General features: G+C 39.8%; 1 protein-coding gene across 1 annotated transcript in view; it reads right to left on the reverse strand.

The window, feature by feature from the left end:
* DOCK2 (dedicator of cytokinesis 2) overlaps nucleotides 1-22,156 on the reverse strand; it is a 407,119-nt gene that overhangs the window by 311,578 nt on the left and 73,385 nt on the right. The window contains exons 20-22 of the mRNA XM_046000057.1: nucleotides 15,693-15,782; nucleotides 14,549-14,649; nucleotides 13,567-13,701 (exon numbers count right to left, since the gene is read on the reverse strand). Of these exons, the coding sequence (XP_045856013.1) occupies nucleotides 13,567-13,701; nucleotides 14,549-14,649; nucleotides 15,693-15,782 (326 nt within the window). The remainder of the gene's footprint in view (nucleotides 1-13,566; nucleotides 13,702-14,548; nucleotides 14,650-15,692; nucleotides 15,783-22,156) is intronic.

The raw sequence follows: 22,156 nt of genomic DNA on the forward strand, positions 1-22,156 counted from the left end.
TCCTCAGAGCAATGAGGAGAAATTAGAGGATTTTAAGAATGTGAGCACCCAGAGCACATTGAACTGTGGGAAGATCATTCTAACTGCAGTAAAGTTTTAAAGACTTCCATTTCTGGGTGCCTGGTGGCTCAGTGGGTTAAAGCCTCTGCCTTTGGCTCAGGTCATAATCCCAGGGTCCTGGGATCGAGCCCCACAACAGGCTCTCTGCTAGGCAGGGAGCCTGCTTCCTCCTCTCTCTCTGCCTGCCTCTCTGCCTACTTGTGATTTCTGTCTGTCAAATAAATAAATAAAATCTTAAAAAAAATAAAATAAAATAAAGACTTCCATTTCTGACAGTGTGGTAGACAAAACACCCTGGAAAACCTCTCAGTGAAAATGACTACCAAAGCTGGATTTTCCAAAATGAGTTGCTAAACTATCAGAAAAGTAAAAGTAAAGAAACAACAGAGTAGAAACACCAAGCAAAAAGGAGATTGTGGGTACTTAGAGAGCAATAAAGTCAGCTTCTGCCCCAAGGCATTTGCTCAACCTTAGCATCCTTACACTTCCATTTAGGTGGCTGCCTGGGGAATAGAAGGAATGAGATCAGTCCCAGGGCCCACTTTTGGAGACCCTTGCATAAAGCTGGTATCCCAAATTGTTCTGCCTTCTTATAAAGGAGGGCGAAAAGTAAATCTATTGCATGAAGGAGAGCAATGAGGAAACTACCCAGTCCTCGGGGCTGGATAGAAAAGGAAAACACTTATCCATTGAGATTTGTGAACCACGAACCAGTCTTCACATGGATTTTGTTTTGTTCATGTTTTTGTTTGTTTGGTTTTGTTTTTCCATATTCATGTTCCTTGCCTGGACCCACAAAGAGAAAATTTGACTTAAAGTGTTCTCCATTTTCTTTGGAGGAAAATAAAAACTTCATTTCAAGACTATAGATATTTAACAACTGCTAAGGTTCTAAATACAGTTAGCTTTAAAAAATAATAACAACAACAAAATGCTCAGGAATCATGGTCATCCAAAATGGAGCCAGCAGAATCAGACCCACAAAGACTCACCCTACTGGAATTATAAAGAATTATAATTCAAAGAATACAAAATCTCATATTTAATATGCTTCAAAATAGAAAAAGAATGCTTTAAAATATGATTAAGAAACAAAAATGATAAAAATGAAAAATTTATATTAGAATAAGAAGTAATGGAATCTCTGAAAATAGTCCAATACTTAAAATTAAAAACTCAATGAGTTAAATAGCATAATAGACATGGCTAAGAGAGAAATTGGTAAGCTGAAAGACAGGTTTAAAGAAATTAGTCAGAATGCACCCCCCGAACCAAAACAAAACAGAAGATAGAACTAATGAGAGCTTATGAGACATGGAGAGTATGAGGTCTAACATACATTAGTTGACATTTCATAATCCTAGTATAATATTTAAGAGGGAAGTGACAGTGTCTTCTAAAATCATTCTATAACTCACTATAAAGATATTAACTTGAGATTTGATTAAGTATGTATGATAGAATACCTAAATAGCCACTATAGAACTGGACATAAAATGTAACTTTCAAATTAGTAAAAAGAAAAAAAGCAAGTGAGAAAATTTAAAGCAATTCAAGAGAAGAAAAGAAAAAAGAAAAAAAAAAGGACAGAAAAATCAGAATGATGGGGAGGGTTCCCAGCTAAGATGGTAGAAATAAATTCAAAATATCAGTGATCACAATAAAATCTAATACTGCTTTATGATTAACATTGTTATCAAATTAGTAATAGGAAGGGGCTTCATAAAACTGATAAAAAGGCATCTAATTTTTTTTAAAACCAATACATAATATATATCACTATTTTAACTTAACACTGACTTAGAATCCTAGCCAATGCGGTCAAATAGGGAGAAAGAACTAGGATTAGAAAGGGAGAAACAAAACTTTCCATATTTACAGATGTTTTAACTATCTACTTAGGAAATTCAAAAGACTCCACAGCAGATAGATGATAGGAGGACAAGGACAGAAGCAGCCAGACCAATAGAGAAAGTAACACAGTACTGCAGGTATGAGATGATGAGAACTTTGATTAGGAAGTTGGTAGGGAAAATGGAAAGACATGGATTAATTGGAGAGACATTTAGGAAGGGATGGTTGAGACTTGTAAACTATGTGGGAAGAAACAAAAAATGAAGTGTCACAAAAATCTTTTTTTTTTTTTTTTTTTTGCCTTGTACAACATGCTAGATTGTAGATCAGTGTGACGAGGGACATCATGAGTTTGTTTCTGGATATGCTAACTTTGAATCGCCTTTGAGATATGAAAGAGGGAGAGAGCAAGTAAATGACTGGACACAGAGACGTGGACTTCAGTGAAAAGGTCTGGATGGATGTCTGAGTTATCTGCATAGCAGTGGGCACTGAAGCACCAGGTTTCATTCATTCACCTAGGAGAGGGTATTGAGTAAAAGGAGGTGCAGACCAATCTTCAGGACCTCTGAAGGATCTGAGAAGTATGAGGGGTACAAAAAGGGTTCTGTGTTGTAGAAGTCAAGACAGAGCATTTCGGGAGAGACAGGTAAGCAGCAATAAGATGCAGTGGTTGGTGCTATTTGGGATGTCCTTAATTGTTGACATAATAGCATTATCTGTAGCTTAGTCACAAAATATATTTGATTAAAGGAAAGCTCTTCATTTATATCACCCCTATAGTACCCAAGACTGGTGGTTCTTCCCTCCCCTCAGAATGCTCATCTGACAGAAAATCAGGAAGTAATAATTAAGGATACTATTTAGCTCAGCAAACTCTGATTTGGAAGAACATTCCTCTGAGAAGTTTACCTGTATGTGAGTGTGCGTCTATACATACTGCACTCCAATGATCAAACTGAATGACTTTATATTATCTGTAATATGGGTCTTTAGACTCATGCATTAACAGATAATTGAGAAGGCACTATAATAATGTACTTTAAAAAATTATCCAAAATTGCAAACCAAAAATTCATGGTGGCTGAAACATATATGGCTTTAAAAAGTTGTAAATGTTGTAATTATAAGATAATGGTGTTTAGCAGAGTTGAGAGGTTATAGGAGAAACTAAATGGGCTCCCCAATTCTGGAACGCAGTCTGTGTCTGTCCCCAGTCTAATTAGAGAGTGGGCAGCAGCTATCACGTGTGTCTTACAGAAGGCAGTCAAAGAGGCTAGTGGGTGTAAGAAACACATACTTTAAAAATTTTAAATACAGAAGTACTATACTCCAAAACACAAAGTCTTTTCAAGACAATATGCACTCTGTTTGAACTCAGAGCCCTTCACTCCTATCAGGGCTGCATAAGTAACACTGGAGTGAAGAATTCTATCCCTTCCCGCTGAACTGCTCAGTTTAGGTGCCATTAATCTGTCACGACTCCCTGCATGGGCCACCTCTAAATGCAACCTCAGTGTCCTCATCAACACAAGTCCAGGCAGCCACCACCAAGCCATCCTAGTGACACATGCCACCAGCCTTTCCCACCAGCTGAGTGTCCATGCACTACCTGGAATGCTAGCATTTCCGCTGAAATGCCTGCAGAGACCTTGGCTACGCACTGAGAATAAATCCTGCAGGGCGGGCTCACCCGGTCTCTCCGTGTCCGTCTTCCTATTCTCCCTTTCGTTCACTATCCTTCAACCACTCTAGTCTTCTCTAACTGCAGAAACCTTCAAGCTCTTTCTTATTCAAGAATACTTGCTCAGAATTTTCCTCCACGAAGGACCCTTCCTTCTATCCCTTGGCTGGTTCATTAGCATCCTTCATATCTCACTTGAAAAGTCACTTCTTCAAAACCCGTAATAAATAACACTATGAGGTAATCTAATCAACGTTAGATGAATAAACAAAGGCAGAGGTTAGGTCATCTGCCCAAGGTTACACAGGTAGTCACTAGGATTCTTCACCACTATGCTGTACCATGTATCTCAACTACTTGCTTATTTCCTTTACTGGCATTATTATGATATGTAATGACTTGGTGTATTTGTTTGCTTTTTTTTTTGTTTTGTTTTGTTTTTTTGTCTCCCTCCGGAATTATACAAGGGCAGAATGAGGACTGGGCTACATTTGTCTTGTTTATTGCAGTAACCTAGGCTACAACTTGGCCAAATAGTGAGGCTCAAAAATATTTATTTAATGAATCAGTGAACTGTATTGAATTGAATTAATGGGTCTTTGCAGTCGGCTGCATTAGAAGAGTAGATCTGAGAGACAGACTAGTTTGGAGACATGAAGGGCAGTGACCATATACGCCTCATAATTAGGTCCTCTTTAATTTTCCATCCACCCCAAAGACACAAAAAGCTGCAAGCCCAAGAACTGAGCAATATATTATTTCCCATTAAGGAAACAAATTCTACTTTGAGGTGATGCTGCCTCAAATGCATTTAAAGGGGATCACCAAGTATGCCTAGTCACCCTGGTTCAGTTCAGCATCCCTGACAAGTATGGTAGCTTGGTGCATTTCACCCCTCTGGCAAACTAGACCCTTCATTATCTTGCGTGTTCATATTTAGTTACAGGGGATTTGCAAACACATTTCCTAAATCTACATATTTATTCGGTAAATTGATCTCTCACCCAAGTCATTCTCTGAGGAACCACCAGCCTCAGCATTTGACAGAAACAGCCATTTTTTTTTGCACAAAGGCAAGAATTCTGCCAGCAGGCGAGCTTCTAGATGTCTCACAAGGAGTTAACAAGAAAAGGAAATTGTCTACTGCTTCAACCTGGAAGAATGAATATCTTGTGTCTTCTGTGGCTTTTCCCTTAACTATCTACAGCATAGATAGTCTTGTTCTGCAAAATTAAGCCATTTAAAGGGACAATGGAAGCAGACAGCCAGTGTCAAACATTTTGCCGTGAGTGAACGGTGAATACACCACCCAGTAGGAAAGAGTTTACTCAGCCTCTGAAGGGTCAGCTGGGGGAAGCCAAACTAGGATTACACCCTGGCAAAGGACAATCCACACTGTACGTAATTCACATGAAGATGATGAGAAATCAATAGCACTTCAAAGCCCTGGTCCCTCTGCCTCTTTAGGGTCTTCAACTGGATATTAGGAAAGATGCTAAGCTCTGGGTAAGGGCTGGCTAAGAAAACAAATACCTCCTTACAGCAAAGTATCTTGCCTCTGATCAGCGTGCAGTCCCCATGACTTTGCTGTAGCACATTGACATTGCTGACACTTCCTCTTTGAAATGCTCTCTTTTCTGGCTCCTGGACTGCCAGTCTTCCTGCTTCCCCTCCTACATCCCTGATCAGCCTTCCCTGGGACTCCCTCCTCACCCCTTCAACATGCTAATCTCCTGGGTTTCATCCTGAGTTTTATAGCATTGTTCACTTTGTGCTACAGCTTCAAATACCTCTTTGCATCAATTTCTACCAAGACTGTATTTCTATTCTTTACTCTCTTGAACTCTAGATTTGTATCTAACTACCTGCTATACATTTCCATCAGGCTATGCCAATAAACATCTCAAATTTTACCAAAACACATCATCTTTGCTCCAAACTTCTCCTCCCCGCTATTCATCATGTTGATGAATAATGTCTAATCAAATGGGTCACAAAGTTGAACCTCAGATCAGCTGATCTGACCCTCTCCAACAGCTTCATTTCCACTCCCACATTCCATCCTGCCATTTATACACCTTATCTTCTTCCTCTCCTTTTTCTCCAGCCCTACCTCAAGTCTTCTTGCCTGGATTACTGCAACAGCTTCATGATTAACATCCTGCCTCCCTTCCTCTACACCTTCTACATACTCACCTTTCTTCCTCAGTGATCTTTCTTTTTAAAACATGACTCTAAATCATGTAGATCCCTTGTTTGCTGGCTGGCTGGCTTGCTTGCTTTATTTATTTATTTATTTACTTACTTACTTATTTATGAGAGAGACAGAAAGAGAGAAAGAGTGCACACATGAGAAAGAGAGGGGGAGATATGTGAATCTTAAGCAGACTCCATGCCCAGCATGGAGCCCAACGTGGGGCACAATCCCATGACCCTGAGATCAAGACTGGACCTAAAACCAAGAGTCAAACATTTAACTGACTGAGCCCCCCAGGCACTCTTGTAGATTCCTGCTTTAAAAATTCAATGACTCCCACTGCCAAAAACAGGATTTGGAAACTGCTCTACGAGAAAATGAAATGTAAGCATGATTCTCAACAGATGCTTATTTATTTATAAATTATATCCAAGTATTATTCTAAGTCAATTATTTATAAGGTTTAATTTCTTCCTCTTGGAACAAAATAAAGGAATTTTCATATTTTTACCTGATCCCAATGGATGAGTCTGTGCACCTGCTGGGGTGCTTACACGGTGCTCTGAGGACTGACATCCCACTCCTCAGTTTGGCATGCAAGGTGTTCACGTCCAGCTTCAAACTACCTCACCAGCTGCATTGTCCCCACTCTTCTACCGCCATACCTTCACCCACTAGCCATTCTTCCCCACAAATGTGCCGCTCATGGGCATAGCACAGCACAAAGAACCTGGGCTCTGATGTCACATCCTCCCTGCCAATGTCAAGCTGTGTGACCTACAGTCACTTTATCTTTCTGGGCTTCCATTTCCTCTTCTGTCAAGTCAACATCATAATACCTATACTTCCCAGGGTTGCTATGATTATGAAGTGAAGCAGAGTAAAAAAGTGATCCATGGCCAAGCACAGAGGAGAGGCTTCATAAGTGGTCCCCTGGAGTGGCAGGAGTAATTGGACATCATATTCCATGTGTTGTTCCCTCTACTTGGACTCTGTGATTCTTCTCTCTTTCAATGTTTGGTTTGAAGTAGCCCCTCCTCTGAGAAGAATTACGGATCCTCCCGAGGTGGAGTTTGTCATTTAAACTGTCTGCATCCTGAGCCTCAATGGCATCATGTCATGGATCATTGCTTATTCCAGGGAACTGTGATTGATTGCTGGGAAGCATATGCAGCATGCCCTACTGTGTTACTGCTACTTGAGGAAGCCTTAGTTATTAGTTCCGGAGTCCCCAGAACTTAAAGTGCCTGGTGCATAATAGGTGCTCAATAAATGTTTACTAATATTTCTATATGCAAAGGGAAAAGAGGGCTATTTAAAGTGCATGCACATGAACAATTTCATATTACAATGATGGCTACTTACTTCATGGTTTACAAAGCTTTTCTACATATGTTTGTAATAAACAAGCTGTTAGCTCCCCCCTCAACACTGTAGCAACTCATAAAATAGATAATAAATTAAAGAGAAGTAACTGTTTGACAATATCCCTTTGATGACAGTTTTCTCTTCCACCCTGATCTGATGCCAAGTTAATGTTATCATAAAATAATTCCATTAACTGCAATTGTGCAGTTTACTGAGCCATTACTGTCATCAAAAAGTGAAATTATATTCAAAACCAAAAACAGAGGCTTACATAGGAATAAATGGCATTAACATGCAAACAAATTATATGCAGAAGAAACAGGAATAGCAATGTGACGGGCATCCCAGCCCATGCTCGGCATAAACAGATGATTACATTTAAATATTTATTCATACATGAACAATGAAAACAAATCACACTGGAAAGTGCCTTGGAGTTAAATTCATATTTGTTTAAAAAGGCAGAGGCTTATGTATTCCCTCTGACTGCAGGCTACATTGGGCTTGCCTGAGCTTTGTTCAGACAGTCTTACTGCCTAACATATGCATGACCTGGAGGATGAACTAGTATATAATATTTACATAAGAAGAAATTGAGCTGGTGGGAGGGCGAGGTAGAGGCTGAGAGGAGAGACAGGCAGAATAAAGCAAGATGCAAAATAAAATGCAAAAGAGAACATCAGTGACTATCTGATCACCTGATGCTGAAGGCGAGCACAGAAAGGCCAAGACGCCTGCCCTTGGATGAAGTGAACCAGACTGGCGGTGTCCACTGGAGGTGTGAACCATGCTTCTTGGTTACCTATGTTGATGGAGTGGAGGCCTCAGTACAGGTGTATGGCACTGTGCACACCATGGCCATCCTTCCTGGCTCCTAGGTGAGGGCTGGGGAGGAGGAGGTTAAGTTACCTGGGTGAGTGACCTGGGCTGGCCCTGTGTCAGCTCTTCTTTCTTCACTCCTTGAAAGAATATGAGGATCAAGTCGTGTTTGCCTGGATAGCTTTGCCATAATGGCAAGGACTCCTTTCCTGACAACTTGGGCTCTAAGTCATCTTTATTTTTACTGAAGTCCTACTGTCCTTAGGGATGACATAGCACCTAAACTCAGGCAGCCTTGTGTCTCTCCGCAGCCCTGACAATACCCAGCAAGTCAATCCTTCCATGAGGAGCTGTCACTTTATCTTTCTGGGCTCCATGAGGAGCTCACTTAGGATAGGTCCCCATTATAGCCAACCACACTTTATACTTGCATGGTCCTCCAAAAGTTCTGGTTCTTCAATTTGCTTACTCAGATGAGGCAGAATGTGAAGCCCTACTCTGCTAATTCTTACCTGTGTGATCTTTAAGTGTGAATCAAAGTCTCAGCTTCCTTATTGATGAAAGGGGGATAGGAAGGGTGTCCCGTTTCACATTGAACAAGTGTCAATACCTGCCACGTGCTGTTCTCAGTACAAAACAAAGACAGGAGCTTTGGAGCTGACATTCTAGCAGGGAGATGACAGTAAACAAAAGCATAATTAATTACCGTCTGATATGTTAACATCTGATTAGTTCTATGTGGAGGGGGAGAAAAGATCAAAAACAGAGTGAAAGGGAGGGGAATCAGAAGTTGCAGTTTTCAACAGGGTAGAAAAGGAGACATTTAAGTGAGGATATGGAAGAGAACAGGGAGTGAACAAGCAGATATGAGGGGAAAGGTGCCCAAGCCCTAAGTCAAGACCTTGAGCCACGGCAAGGAGACCTGTATGGCTGGCATGGAGTGAGTGAGGACTCAGATGAGATAAAGTAAGGAGAGGAGTCTTTCCATTGGATTTTTATGAAGACTAGTGGAGATAATAAGTGAAATGCACTTAGCAGGTAATAATCACCATGGCTGTGGCTGCTTGGTCTGTGACAGGCACTGTGCTAAGTGCCTGACATCCATTAGCTCATTCAGTCTGCACCACAGCCCAAAAGGGTTTTTACATCCCTGCTTGTTTTATACACAAGGAAACCGAGCTTGAGGCAGACTACATAATCTGCCTAAGGTCATAAACATTAGTAAATGGCAGTGGTAGGATTCTAGTGTGGAATTCAAACCTAAGTAGCCAGCTCCAAAGATTGTGCCTTTAACCACTGAGATGACTGCCTCTCATAAGCAAAGGGGATGGGAATGAGGGAGGTGAAGGAGAAATATGTGCATGGAAAAGCAGCCCCAGGAGACTGGGAGCACACGGAGAAGGAGGAGGAAGCAAGCAGTGAATAAGCAGGTCCTTAACAAGAGCAGGAGGCATAATACAAAGGCAAAGACAGGCAGCACAAGCAGGGAGCAGAGAGCTGGGTGCAAACACACAGCAGACACAAGCAGGGGCCAGCCAATGGGCCAGCAATAGACCAAGGGGAATTCAGGGAGCCATAAAAGTCCCTACATTGTGATCCTCAAAAAGCAGACACCTGGTAAACATATCCCTTCCTCCTTAAAAACAAACACACATACAAGCAAATAAAAAAAGAAAGGGTTGGGTTGCATGAACTGTAAGCCAAATTTTGAGCATGGATAAAGACACCATTTATTAATTTAAATCTGAGTTTTTTAAATAAAAACCCTTGCTGTCTTGCCTAGGTGAAAACACGGTACCAAGTAACATTCATTACATTTATGAAATTAAGTACCAGATACTACATGGATAACTTTGTAGATGTAGTCTCAATTCATCATCAAAACACTAAGAATTTTTATCCCCATTTATGGATGAGAAAACTGAAGCTCAGACAGGCCAGGTCACTCAGTAAGCTGGGCACAGGGACAAACATATGACTCCCTCTCAGGTCTGTCTAGTGTGACACTGACCATCACTGAGCCAACACGCACTAACACAACATGAACATAATCACTGCTTCACATTTGCCCTGTACTTCAGCCTATGGTAGCATTAGGATTTATAAGGAACACAGATAAGTGGGAACGAATCCCACTATAGCACCATGCTCTGGATTTCTTCTCTTTTAGAGAGCCATCTTTACAGAAGGGCTGCAGCCTCATTTCTAACTTGCCTCTAAGTGCACATATCGTGAGACTCGGGGAAGCACAGTCTTCTCTGGACTCTGAGTAATTCCACAGCTCAGAAATGTTGGGGATCAGCTCAGCTGGTTGTCTGAGCTTCAGGATAAAAGGAGCTGCAAGGAATTTTATAAAGAAACTCAGTGCCTAGAAGATAATCACTTCAGCTCTTTCTGACTGTTTCTCACTATGCTTTATACCTCCCAGAGGCTTAGTCATTCCAGAAAAGCCTAATGGATGATGGTCATATTGATGGCTACCGAACATCTTTTGGACACACTTCCTACGATTTAGCAATTTCCCGTGTTTTTAAGCCTGCCTCCCCATGGCAAAAGCTTGAACCTGCTCTGCCAGCTTCCACTGCAATTATGGCACAGATAGATGCCCAAAGACACCTGCCCCAGACTTTAACTCAGGAGCCAGTTACATAAGGAGAGGGAAAAAGGAAATCACATTATTGGACTATGTGATAGAAATAAATAATCCTTAAGAAATTCTTTCTCAACTTTTCTTCCTCCTTTACCCAACTGCATCCTGCATATTGATATAGGATAATCCTTTAACCCTCGCAAGCACTCATGTGCAGTATCTGCAAAGAAAAATGGTAAGGGAACAGCTAATGGGAGCTAGATCAGCTGAATTATGCACAGAAGGAAAGAAGACAAAGAAATAACGGGAAACAGGAACACAATACCAGACACAATAAGTCCCCAAAGCAATAATTATATTTTGATTTCCCACCAGCTGGCTTAGAAATTTCAAACCTTCTATTTTCTAGTCTCCCAAGTAAAAGGCCCTCCTAGTATGTGGAAATACCCCCATTGCTTCCCAATGTCCTTGATGCTGTACTAGAGAGCAAAACCATTGATAAAGATTCTAAAATGAACAAGACAAAGGAAAACCGCCTTCCCTCAGCATGGGGTCTTAAACTTTTCTTGCAGGTTAGCCTATACTTTGTTCATGCGAAAGGATTCAAGATTAGGCCTGGATTATCTTAGAGACATCTCTTCTGACCAGAGGTATCATTTATCCCTCAAAATGCACTTTGTCCAATAGGTATTTCACGAGTATCGATGATGTTCTATATGCTATGTTGGGGATACAGCAAGAAATAACAGACCACCCCATTCCTTAAGAAGCCAAAAGTCACTTGGAGTTCCAGCAACACCAGATTTACAGTGAATGAAGAGCTAGAGATTCTGCAGGATGACTTGCCTTGAGGCAGAGAAGACAAATGTGCAAATGCTCTTTCCTCCAGTAGAGGGAAGAGACAAAGACTAAGAGAAGACAGGAAGAAAAGAAGAGAGGGAAGGAGAAAGGGAGGAAGAAAGAAAGGAAGGAAGGAAGAAAAGAAGGGAGCAGGGAAGGAGAAACAATAAAATAAACCAAAGGAAAAAAGGGGCAGAAGGTATGATAAATGAAGAATATACATTCTTCTTGTAAACCTAAAGTTCTCACCTGCAAGATGAGATAACCTATCTTTGCCTATTAATCTGGAATTATAATGTTTGAATCTTTGAACTCCTCCAAGAAACTCAACCCTTAGAAAGACCCATTCATTTTCAAATAATTGACAAGTGTCTCTCAAGCATGGAAGAATACCCCTAAGACTTTAATACATAATCTCTACTTCGAGTAACTGGTAAGTGAGAGGAAACAGATACTTCACTTTAAGAATAAGGGTTGGTGGGGGCGCCTGGGTGACTCAGTGGGTTAAGCCTCTGCCTTCAGCTCAGGTCATGATCCCAGGATCCTAGGATTGAGCCCCACATCCGGCGATCTCTGCTCAGAGGGGAGGCTGCTTCCTCCTCTCTCTCTCTGCCTGCCTTCTGCCTACTTGTGATCTCTGTCTGTCAAGTAAAGAAATAAAATCTTAAAAAAAAAAATAAGGGTTGGTGGAGTGAGGTGGATGGGGGATGGGCTAGATGGATGATAAATATTATAAAGAAGGGCACCTGTTATGATGAGAACTGGGTGTTGTATGTAAGTGATGAACCACTGAATTCTACTCCAGAAACAAATATTATACCGTATAAAACTGCCTAAAATTTAGTTAAATATAAATTACTTAAATTTAATTTAAAAACTAAACTAAAATAAAAAGTTTTGAGTTAAAAAAAGAATAATGAACATGACATGTTTTATGACATGGTTCAAGACATTCATCTCTTCCAACTCTCACCTGAAATCTTAAAGAATGTTTTTGGAGAATCTAAAATGATTCATATTTCAGATGCCTTGTCAAATATGAAACTTTTGTAGCCCATCCATTGTCATGGTCAAAATGATGACTATAGATTTCTACTTTCTTTTGGGAAACCATCTCTCCAACTAAATAAGTCTATATTGTAAGTGGCTGACCTGGCCCATGGCTCCAGAGGTGCACATGAAACCACTGCATACTCATTTTCTTGGTCAGACTGTTTAAAACTATAGCACATGACCCTTAGCAGAGTACCCAGAGGCAAGATCTAGGGAGACAGAGACTACCCCGATGGCATCGAGTATGGATCCAGTCATGCCTGAGGCCAACTATCTTCTGGATTTTTAAAAAAATGTGAAATAAAATAAAAGTCCTACCCTCCCTAATAAATCAGTTTGAGTTGAATGTTCTTCATTTGCATTGATGAGAATCCAGGCAATACATTTTCTGTAAGTTTTCCTTATTTTCCATCACACACAACCAATCTGATCATATACACAATCACAACCAATTGCCTGCCTAATTTTGCCTTGTAGCCAGGATAAACATAAATTATTCTTTCTCACGTTGCATTTGAATGCCTCTATCTCTGAAGCCCTTCAAAAAAAAACAAAACAAAAACAAACAAACAACAAAAACAGCTAATCTCTGTAATACTGCTCATCAAACATCAAATTTCTTAGGTGTTTTCTAACACGTCAGCTCAATTGTTGGCTACTAGGATCTCAAGGACAGACAGATCAACTGTAAATACCAGCTCACCTGTCATGCACAACCTCCTAGAGCCAAATAACTGTCAAACTCCCAAGTTCTGCTCTCTCCACTCCCAGCACCTCTATCACTGAAGATTCCTGGAAAGTTTTCTATCTCAAATCAAATGAAGAATGATAGATGAAACACAGAAGAGCCTCAAATCACAAATCAAGTTCATTGGATGAAGCATAACTCTATAACATGTTAAGATTTATTTTTTTTTGCCTGAATGAGCTTAGAGGGAACAATTATAACCTATTCATAACTCTGTATGTTGGATTTTTAAGTTGTTTTTGATCAATGGCTGGTTGTAATTTTATAAAAGAATCTCTCCGATGACACAAATACTGTTATATCCTGGAGGAATGGCGGAACTAATCAATCACTCTTACATAAGAAGTACTCACTGTGAAAATAATGTCCTCGACCGAACAATGAACTTGAACACATATTCCAAAGCTTTCAGGGTTCTTAGGATCGGCTCACATTGCTCCCCTCTGCTGGAGGTATCCAAGTAAGTCTTCAGCACCGTCATCAATTTCCTGAATAAGGGATTATGTTTTCAAAATACATCTCTTTCCAGCCCACAGCATGGTCATTAATTTGCTCTATAAATTATAAAGCATTCAATCAAAGGTTAAAGGTGGTGGCATAGCTAAGCTCACTAACTCGTTTGCTGCCATAAAAATAACTCTGCTAAATATATATATATGAGTTTAATACGGGGGAGTGAGTAAGTATTTTCTGCCCATAGAAAACCAGCAAAACTAGTGAGGAAAAAAACAATCTTTTGACTAGGAAAACTAGTCACAATCAGGATATGAGTGGGAATAATGATGGGGAAAATGCTCTTTTTAACATTTGCTTCCTACAGAAAATATTCTAATAATATTATGGAATTCCCTTGCTGAGAAATTTTCCATGCTTCTTCATTACCGGCAAGGCAGACTTCAAACTATTCAGCCCAGCTTTCAAGACCCCTTTACTAACTGGCTTCTCCCAACCTCCCCAGTATCATCCCCCTCTGTAACCATCATCCCCTGTACTCAAGCTATAATGGGTACTATACTTGGCCTGTGTTTTCTCCTTCCTAGCCTTTGAATCCCAGTGTCTACCACAAGTAGCTATTCAATAAATGATAGCTGACTGATTGACTGAATGAATGAAAGTTTTCATGTACTTCTACCACAATAAAATATTCATTCTAACCTATGGGTTTGCATATTTTTATTTAATCCAGATAACCCAGCATGGATGGAGTTTTATCAGTAAAGGGAGAATTCACACAGCCTGGTGCAAAAGGAAAATACTCAAGTTCCTTGTGCCCGAGGCATCCTTGTAGGGCAAGTTGGGGGTGCACAAGAAATCCCTATATGTACAGTAACTTACTTGTAAGCCAAGGTAGCACTGAAATGCTGTTGAATGTAAGCCTCCAGAACAGTATTGAAATGCTGGAATTTCCGGTCAGCAATGAGTCCTATTATGTAGATCTGAGGAAGATTCAAGGAATCAGTGTTTAGGGGTCAGACCCAAGGCAGGAAGCCATACTCACATGGCATAACTGAACCTCCAACAAAATGATTTTTCTCAGGAATTAGCTCACAAATATATTGTTAGTAGTCTCATTAATGTAGTCTCTTCTAAAAAGCATTCCATGAAACATGCTACAGGGTATCACAGGATAAAAGGTTTCACGGTCATATAAATTTGACAAATATCAGGATATCATTGTTAAGACTGCCTTCTTTACAGCAGGGTTCTTAGAGTCTTTAACATATTTACATCCATTGTGAATCTCTAAGAGGGTCATACAATGTCCAGCACTTCCCTAAGAGTTATTTAATCAAAGGATCTTTTTGTCAAAAAACATCTTTCTTGAGGGCTAGCTTTCAAGAAGACCTTCTGGGAAGCACTGAATTAAGTCACAACTGTCTCCAAGTAATCTCTTTAAAATGTAAATGTCACTGACATACTAGTTAACATATTAAAACTTTACTGATACCCTAGTATGGACATGACACTGAGAAAACATGAGATGGGACAGATCGGAGGAAGATACCATTTGGGAAGAGGGAAGAGGATAGATCAGGAAAGCATGCCACCATAAAATGTGCTGGGTGGGCAGGAAGGTATTATGACACTGCTAAGTTGGAGACTATCAGAAAGAAGAAGGTAGGAAACATTTGGGTGCTTCAGAGCCTGGCCAAGGACTAGCTCCCAGCATTCATGGAAAGTTGAAGCCATTATTCACATTATCCAGCTTCATGTACTTTCAACCAGTGCCAATATGACATCAACAATTAAAATTCCCCTTTTACTCACCCAGCCATGCTTTTAAATGAATCAGAGACAAACAAACTAACAAACAAACAAATGCAGTGGCTCATTCATTCATTGCTCTGGTTGCTAGAAGTTACAATGCATCCAAAAAAGCTCATTAAAAGGGCCTCTAAGGCCACAAATTCTCAATGTTCTCACAGTGAGACACATATTAATGTCTAATATCACTAAACACCTTGCCCCTCTTTCTTACCAAAGCATCAAAGACGAGGATATCATACTCATTACTTTGAGAATGCTCCATCATGATATTGAAGAGGGCATCCAGAGTATCTTGGAGAAACTGGACAAAATAATGAAGGTCATGTTATAAAACAGTGCAGGTGACCCAGAAATCCCACTCCTCAGTGTATCCCCAAGGGAATGAGAGCACACATCCACCATACGCTGCATTCCAAAGGTCCAGGGAGCTTTCTTAACAAGAGCCAAAACTTGGAGCAAACCAATTGTCAACCAACAGCATGAATGAACATATGGTGGCCTTTTAATACTACAGAATACTCCACAGTGATTAAAAAAAAAAAAGAGAGAGCAAACTAGTTCCACACGAAACAATGAGGATAAGCTCCATAAGAATTTTGTAGAGTAAGATAAGTCAGACCCAAAAATGTACATTACTTATTTCTCCATTTTCATGAAATTCAAGAACAGGCCAAAAAAAAAAAAAAATCTATCATAGTAGTCAGCATGGGGAGGGGTAAAGAAGGGGTATGAGAGAACCTACCACAATGTCAAAAATGTACTGTATCTTGATCTAGAGGGTGAGTAAATGGGTATATACATGTGTAAAAATATAGGAACTATACTCTTAGGGTAAGTGTTCTGTATATATTTTGCTGCATTATATACTTCAATAACAAACTTTTTTAGAAAAATAAAAAAGAATGCAAAGATGGAGACAATGTAATTCCCTCCCAGATGTTTCTGTAAGCTTCCCAAAGGTGACAGATCTTGTGAAAGGATGTCTGGAGAATTTTCCTGATACTGCTGAACCAGGTAGGTGGGTCAATAGTGAACATTTAAAGCACTGATCTGAAAATTCTACCATTGCTTCTCCATGTATGGAAAATTAACTAAAATCTGATACTCTTCCTTCCTAAGGGGTAGGTGAATATTTCCTAGAGTCTCTGAAAACACACAGCTACCAAATAAAGAAGTTTAATCTCAGAGTTTCTAGCTGGACCAAGTTCCTGATGGAAACAAGATCACCAAGACCTGTGAGAAACACCTGTCCCATAGAACTGGACAGAAGGGTTGCTTAATTAAATTTATACCTCAGACCCTATATTCTCCAACACCATGTGGATACAATAATACATCTGACATTTGTATTGTTTTCTGCTTGTTTCACTTAAAATGTGAGCCCTTATGTCTTCCCCTCTTTCATGTATAATGCATAATACTCTGCAAGCAGCAGGAACTAAGAATACTTTTTATTTCTAATAGTAACATGCAAGTAGTACTAAAACATCATACTATTATAGCAACTTATGCCAATAAAAATAATTAATAGTTACTATTTACTGAACTCTATATGATTTACATGTTTAGTTCAATATTATAACTTAGTGTTAGAGACTATGCTAAGTAATTTTTAAATATTATTGCCTTGAATGCTCAAAACCACTCTACAAAATATGTCATGGTCACAATATTATCACATAAAGTTGGTAAGTGGTTGAGCTGAGATCTACACCCAGGCTGATCTCCTTCCAGGAACTGAACACAACCATAATTTTCTTTTTTTTTTTTTTTTTTTTTTTTTTTTTTAGCTTTAAATTTTTTTTTCCCTTTTTATTAATTTTTTCAGCGTAACAGTATTCATCCTTTTTGCACAACACCCAGTGCTCCATGCAAAACGTGCCCTCCCCATCATCCACCACCTGTTCCCCCAACCTCCCACCCCTGACCCTTCAAAACCCTCAGGTTGTTTTTCAGAGTCCATAGTCTCTTATGGTTCGCCTCCCCTCCCCAATGTCCATAGCCCGCTCCCCCTCTCCCAATCCCACCTCCCCCCAGCAACCCCCAGTTTGTTTTGTGAGATTAAGAGTCATTTATGGTTTGTCTCCCTCCCAATCCCATCTTGTTTCATTTATTCTTCTCCTATCCCCCTACCCCCCCATGTTGCTTCTCCATGTCCTCATATCAGGGAGATCATATGATAGTTGTCTTTCTCCGATTGACTTATTTCACTAAGCATGATACGCTCTAGTTCCATCCACGTCGTCGCAAATGGCAAGATTTCATTTCCTTTGATGGCTGCATAGTATTCCATTGTGTATATATACCACATCTTCTTGATCCATTCATCTGTTGATGGACATCTAGGTTCTTTCCATAGTCTGGCTATTGTAGACATTGCTGCTATAAACATTCGGGTACACGTGCCCCTTCGGATCACTATGTTTGTATCTTTAGGGTAAATACCCAGTAGTGCAATTGCTGGGTCATAGGGTAGTTCTATTTTCAACATTTTGAGGAACCTCCATGCTGTTTTCCAGAGTGGTTGGACCAGCTTGCATTCCCACCAACAGTGGAGGAGGGTTCCCCTTTCTCCACATCCTCTCCAGCATCTGTCATTTCCTGACTTGTTAATTTTAGCCATTCTGACTGGTGTGAGGTGATATCTCATTGTGGTTTTGATTTGTATTTCCCTGATGCCGAGTGACGTGGAGCACTTTTTCATGTGTCTGTTGGCCATCTGGATGTCTTCTTTGCAGAAATGTCTGTTCATGTCCTCTGCCCATTTCTTGATTGGATTGTTTGTTCTTTGGGTGTTGAGTTTGCTAAGTTCCTTATAGATTTTGGATACTAGCCCTTTATCTGATATGTCGTTTGCAAATATCTTCTCCCATTCTGTCAGCTGTCTTTTGGTTTTGTTAACTGTTTCCTTTGCTGTGCAAAAGCTTTTGATCTTGATGAAATCCCAATAGTTCATTTTCGCCCTTGCTTCCCTTGCCTTTGCCGTTGTTCCTAGGAAGATGTTGCTGCGGCTGAGGTCGAAGAGGTTGCTGCCTGCGTTCTCCTCAAGGATTTTGATGGATTCCTTTCTCACATTGAGGTCCTTCATCCATTTGGAGTCTATTTTCGTGTGTGGTGTAAGGAAGTGGTCCAATTTCATTTTTCTGCATGTGGCTGTCCAATTTTCCCAGCACCATTTATTGAAGAGGCTGTCTTTTTTCCATTGGACATTCTTTCCTGCTTTGTCGAAGATTAGTTGACCATAGAGTTGAGGGTCGATTTCTGGGCTCTCTATTCTGTTCCACTGGTCTATGTGTCTGTTTTTTTTTGTTGTTTGTTTGTTTGTTTGTTTGTTTTTTATGTGTCTGTTTTTGTGCCAGTACCATGCTGTCTTGATGATGACAGCTTTGTAATAGAGCTTGAAGTCCGGAATTGTGATGCCACCAACTTTGGCTTTGTTCTTCAATATTCCTTTGGCTATTCGAGGTCTTTTCTGGTTCCATATAAATTTTAGGATTATTTGTTCCATTTCTTTGAAAAAAATGGATGGTATTTTGATAGGGATTGCATTAAATGTGTAGATTGCTTTAGGTAGCATAGACATTTTCACAATATTTATTCTTCCAATCCAGGAGCATGGAACATTTTTCCATTTTTTTGTGTCTTCCTCAATTTCTTTCATGAGTACTTTATAATTTTCTGTGTATAGATTCTTAGTCTCTTTTGTTAGGTTTATTCCTAGGTATCTTATAGTTTTGGGTACAATTGTAAATGGGATTGACTCCTTAATTTCTCTTTCTTCAGTCTTGTTGTTGGTGTACAGAAATGCAACTGATTTCTGTGCATTGATTTTATATCCTGACACTTTACTGAATTCCTGGACAAGTTCTAGCAGTTTTGGAGTGGAGTCTTTTGGGTTTTCCACATATAGTATCATATCATCTGCGAAGAGTGATAGTTTGACTTCTTCTTTACCAATTTGGATGCCTTTAATTTCTTTTTGTTGTCTGATTGCTGAGGCTAGGACTTCTAATACTATGTTGAATAGCAGTGGTGATAATGGACATCCCTGCCGTGTTCCTGACCTTAATGGAAAAGCTTTCAGTTTTTCTCCATTGAGAATGATATTTGCGGTGGGTTTTTCATAGATGGCTTTGATAATATTGAGGTATGTGCCCTCTATCCCTACACTTTGAAGAGTTTTGATCAGGAAGGGATGCTGTACTTTGTCAAATGCTTTTTCAGCATCTATTGAGAGTATCATATGGTTCTTGTTCTTTCTTTTATTAATGTGTTCTATCACATTGATTGATTTGCGGATGTTGAACCAACCCTGCAGCCCTGGAATAAATCCCACTTGATCGTGGTGAATAATCCTTTTAATGGACTGTTGAATCCTATTGGCTAGTATTTTGGCGAGAATTTTTGCGTCTGTGTTCATCAAGGATATTGGTCTGTAGTTCTCTTTTTTGGTGGGATCCTTGTCTGGTTTTGGGATCAAGGTGATGCTGGCCTCATAGAATGAGTTTGGAAGTTTTCCTTCCATTTCTATTTTTTGGAACAGTTTCAGGAGAATAGGAATGAGTTCTTCTTTAAATGTTTGGTAGAATTCCCCTGGGAAGCCGTCTGGCCCTGGGCTTTTGTTTGTTTGGAGATTTTTGATGACTGTTTCAATCTCCTTACTGGTTATGGGCCTGTTCAGGTTGTCTATTTCTTCCTGGTTCAGTTGTGGTAGTTTATATGTCTCTAGGAATGCATCCATTTCTTCCAGATTGGCCAATTTGTTGGCGTAGAGTTGCTCATAGTATGTTCTTATAATTGTCTGTATTTCTTTGGTGTTAGTTGTGATCTCTCCTCTTTCATTCATGATTTTATTGATTTGGGTCCTTTCTCTTTTCTTTTTGATGAGTCTGGCCAGGGGTTTATCAATCCTATTGATTCTTTCAAAGAACCAGCTCCTAGTTTCATTGATTTTTTCTATTGTTTTTTTGGTTTCTATTTCGTTGATTTCTGCTCTGATCTTTATGATTTCTCTTCTCCTGCTGGGTTTAGGGTTTCTTTCTTGTTCTTTCTCCAGCTCCTTTACGCGTAGGGTTAGGTTGTGTACTTGAGACCTTTCTTGTTTCTTGAGAAAGGCTTGTACCGCTATATATTTTCCTCTCAGGACTGCCTTTGCTGTGTCCCACAGATTTTGAACTGTTGTGTTTTCATTATCATTTGTTTCCATGAATTTTTTCAATTCTTCTTTAATTTCCTGGTTGACCCATTCATTCTTTAGAAGGATGCTGTTTAGTCTCCATGTATTTGGGTTCTTTCCAGCTTTCGTCTTGTGATTGAGTTCTAGCTTCAGAGCATTGTGGTCTGAAAATATGCAGGGAATGATCCTAATCTTTTGATACCGGTTGAGACCTGATTTGTGACCCAGGATGTGATCTATTCTGGAGAAGGTTCCATGTGCACTAGAGAAGAATGTGTATTCTGTTGCTTTGGGATGAAATGTTCTGAATATATCTGTGATGTCCATCTGGTCCAGTGTGTCATTTAAGGCCTTTATTTCCTTGTTGATCTTTTGCTTGGATGATCTGTCCATTTCAGTGAGGGGAGTGTTAAAGTCCCCTACTATTATTGTATTATTATTGATGTGTTTCTTTGATTTTGTTATTAATTGGTTGATATAGTTGGCTGCTCCCACGTTAGGGGCATAGATATTTAAAATTGTTAGATCTTCTTGTTGGACAGACCCTTTGAGTAGGATATAGTGTCCTTCCTCATCTCTTATTATAGTCTTTGGCTTAAAATCTAATTGATCTGATATAAGGATTGCCACCCCAGCTTTCTTCTGATGCCCATTAGCATGGTAAATTGTTTTCCACCCCCTCACTTTAAATCTGGAGGTGTCTTCGCGTCTAAAATGAGTTTCTTGTAGGCAACATACTGATGGGTTCTGTTTTTTTATCCATTCTGATACCCTGTGTCTTTTGATTGGGGCATTTAGCCCATTAACATTCAGGGTAACTATTGAGAGATATGAATTTAGTGCCATTAGTAGCCTGTAAGGTGACTGTTACTGTATATTGTCTCTGTACCTTTCTGATCTACTACTTTTAGGCTCTCTCTTTGCTTAGAGGACCCCTTTCAATATTTCCTGGAGAGCTGGTTTGGTGTTTGCAAATTCTTTCAGTTTTTGTTTGTCCTGGAAGCTTTTTATCTCTCCTTCTATTTTCAATGATAGCCTAGCTGGATAGAGTATTCTTGGCTGCATGTTTTTCTCGTTGAGTGCTCTGAATATATCATGCCAGCTCTTTCTGGCCTGCCAGGTCTCTGTGGATAAGTCTGCCGCCAATCTAATATTTTTACCATTGTATGTTACTGATTTCTTTTCTCGGGCTGCTTTCAGGATTTTCTCTTTGTCACTAAGACTTGTAAATTTTACTATTAGGTGACGGGGTGTGGACCTATTCTTGTTGACTTTGAGGGGGGTTCTCTGCATCTCCTGGATTTTAATGCTTGTTCCCTTTGCCATATTAGGGAAATTGTCTCCAATGATTCTCTCCAATAGACCCTCTGCTCCCCTCTCTGTTTCTTCTTCTTCTGGAATCCCAATTATTCTAATGTTGTTTCGTCTTATGGTGTCACTTATCTCTCGAATTCTCCCCTCATGGTCCAGTAGCTGTTTGTCCCTCTTTTGCTCGGCTT

Source organism: Meles meles, chromosome 3, assembly GCF_922984935.1.
Source record: "Meles meles chromosome 3, mMelMel3.1 paternal haplotype, whole genome shotgun sequence".
Lineage (NCBI taxonomy): Eukaryota > Metazoa > Chordata > Mammalia > Carnivora > Mustelidae > Meles > Meles meles.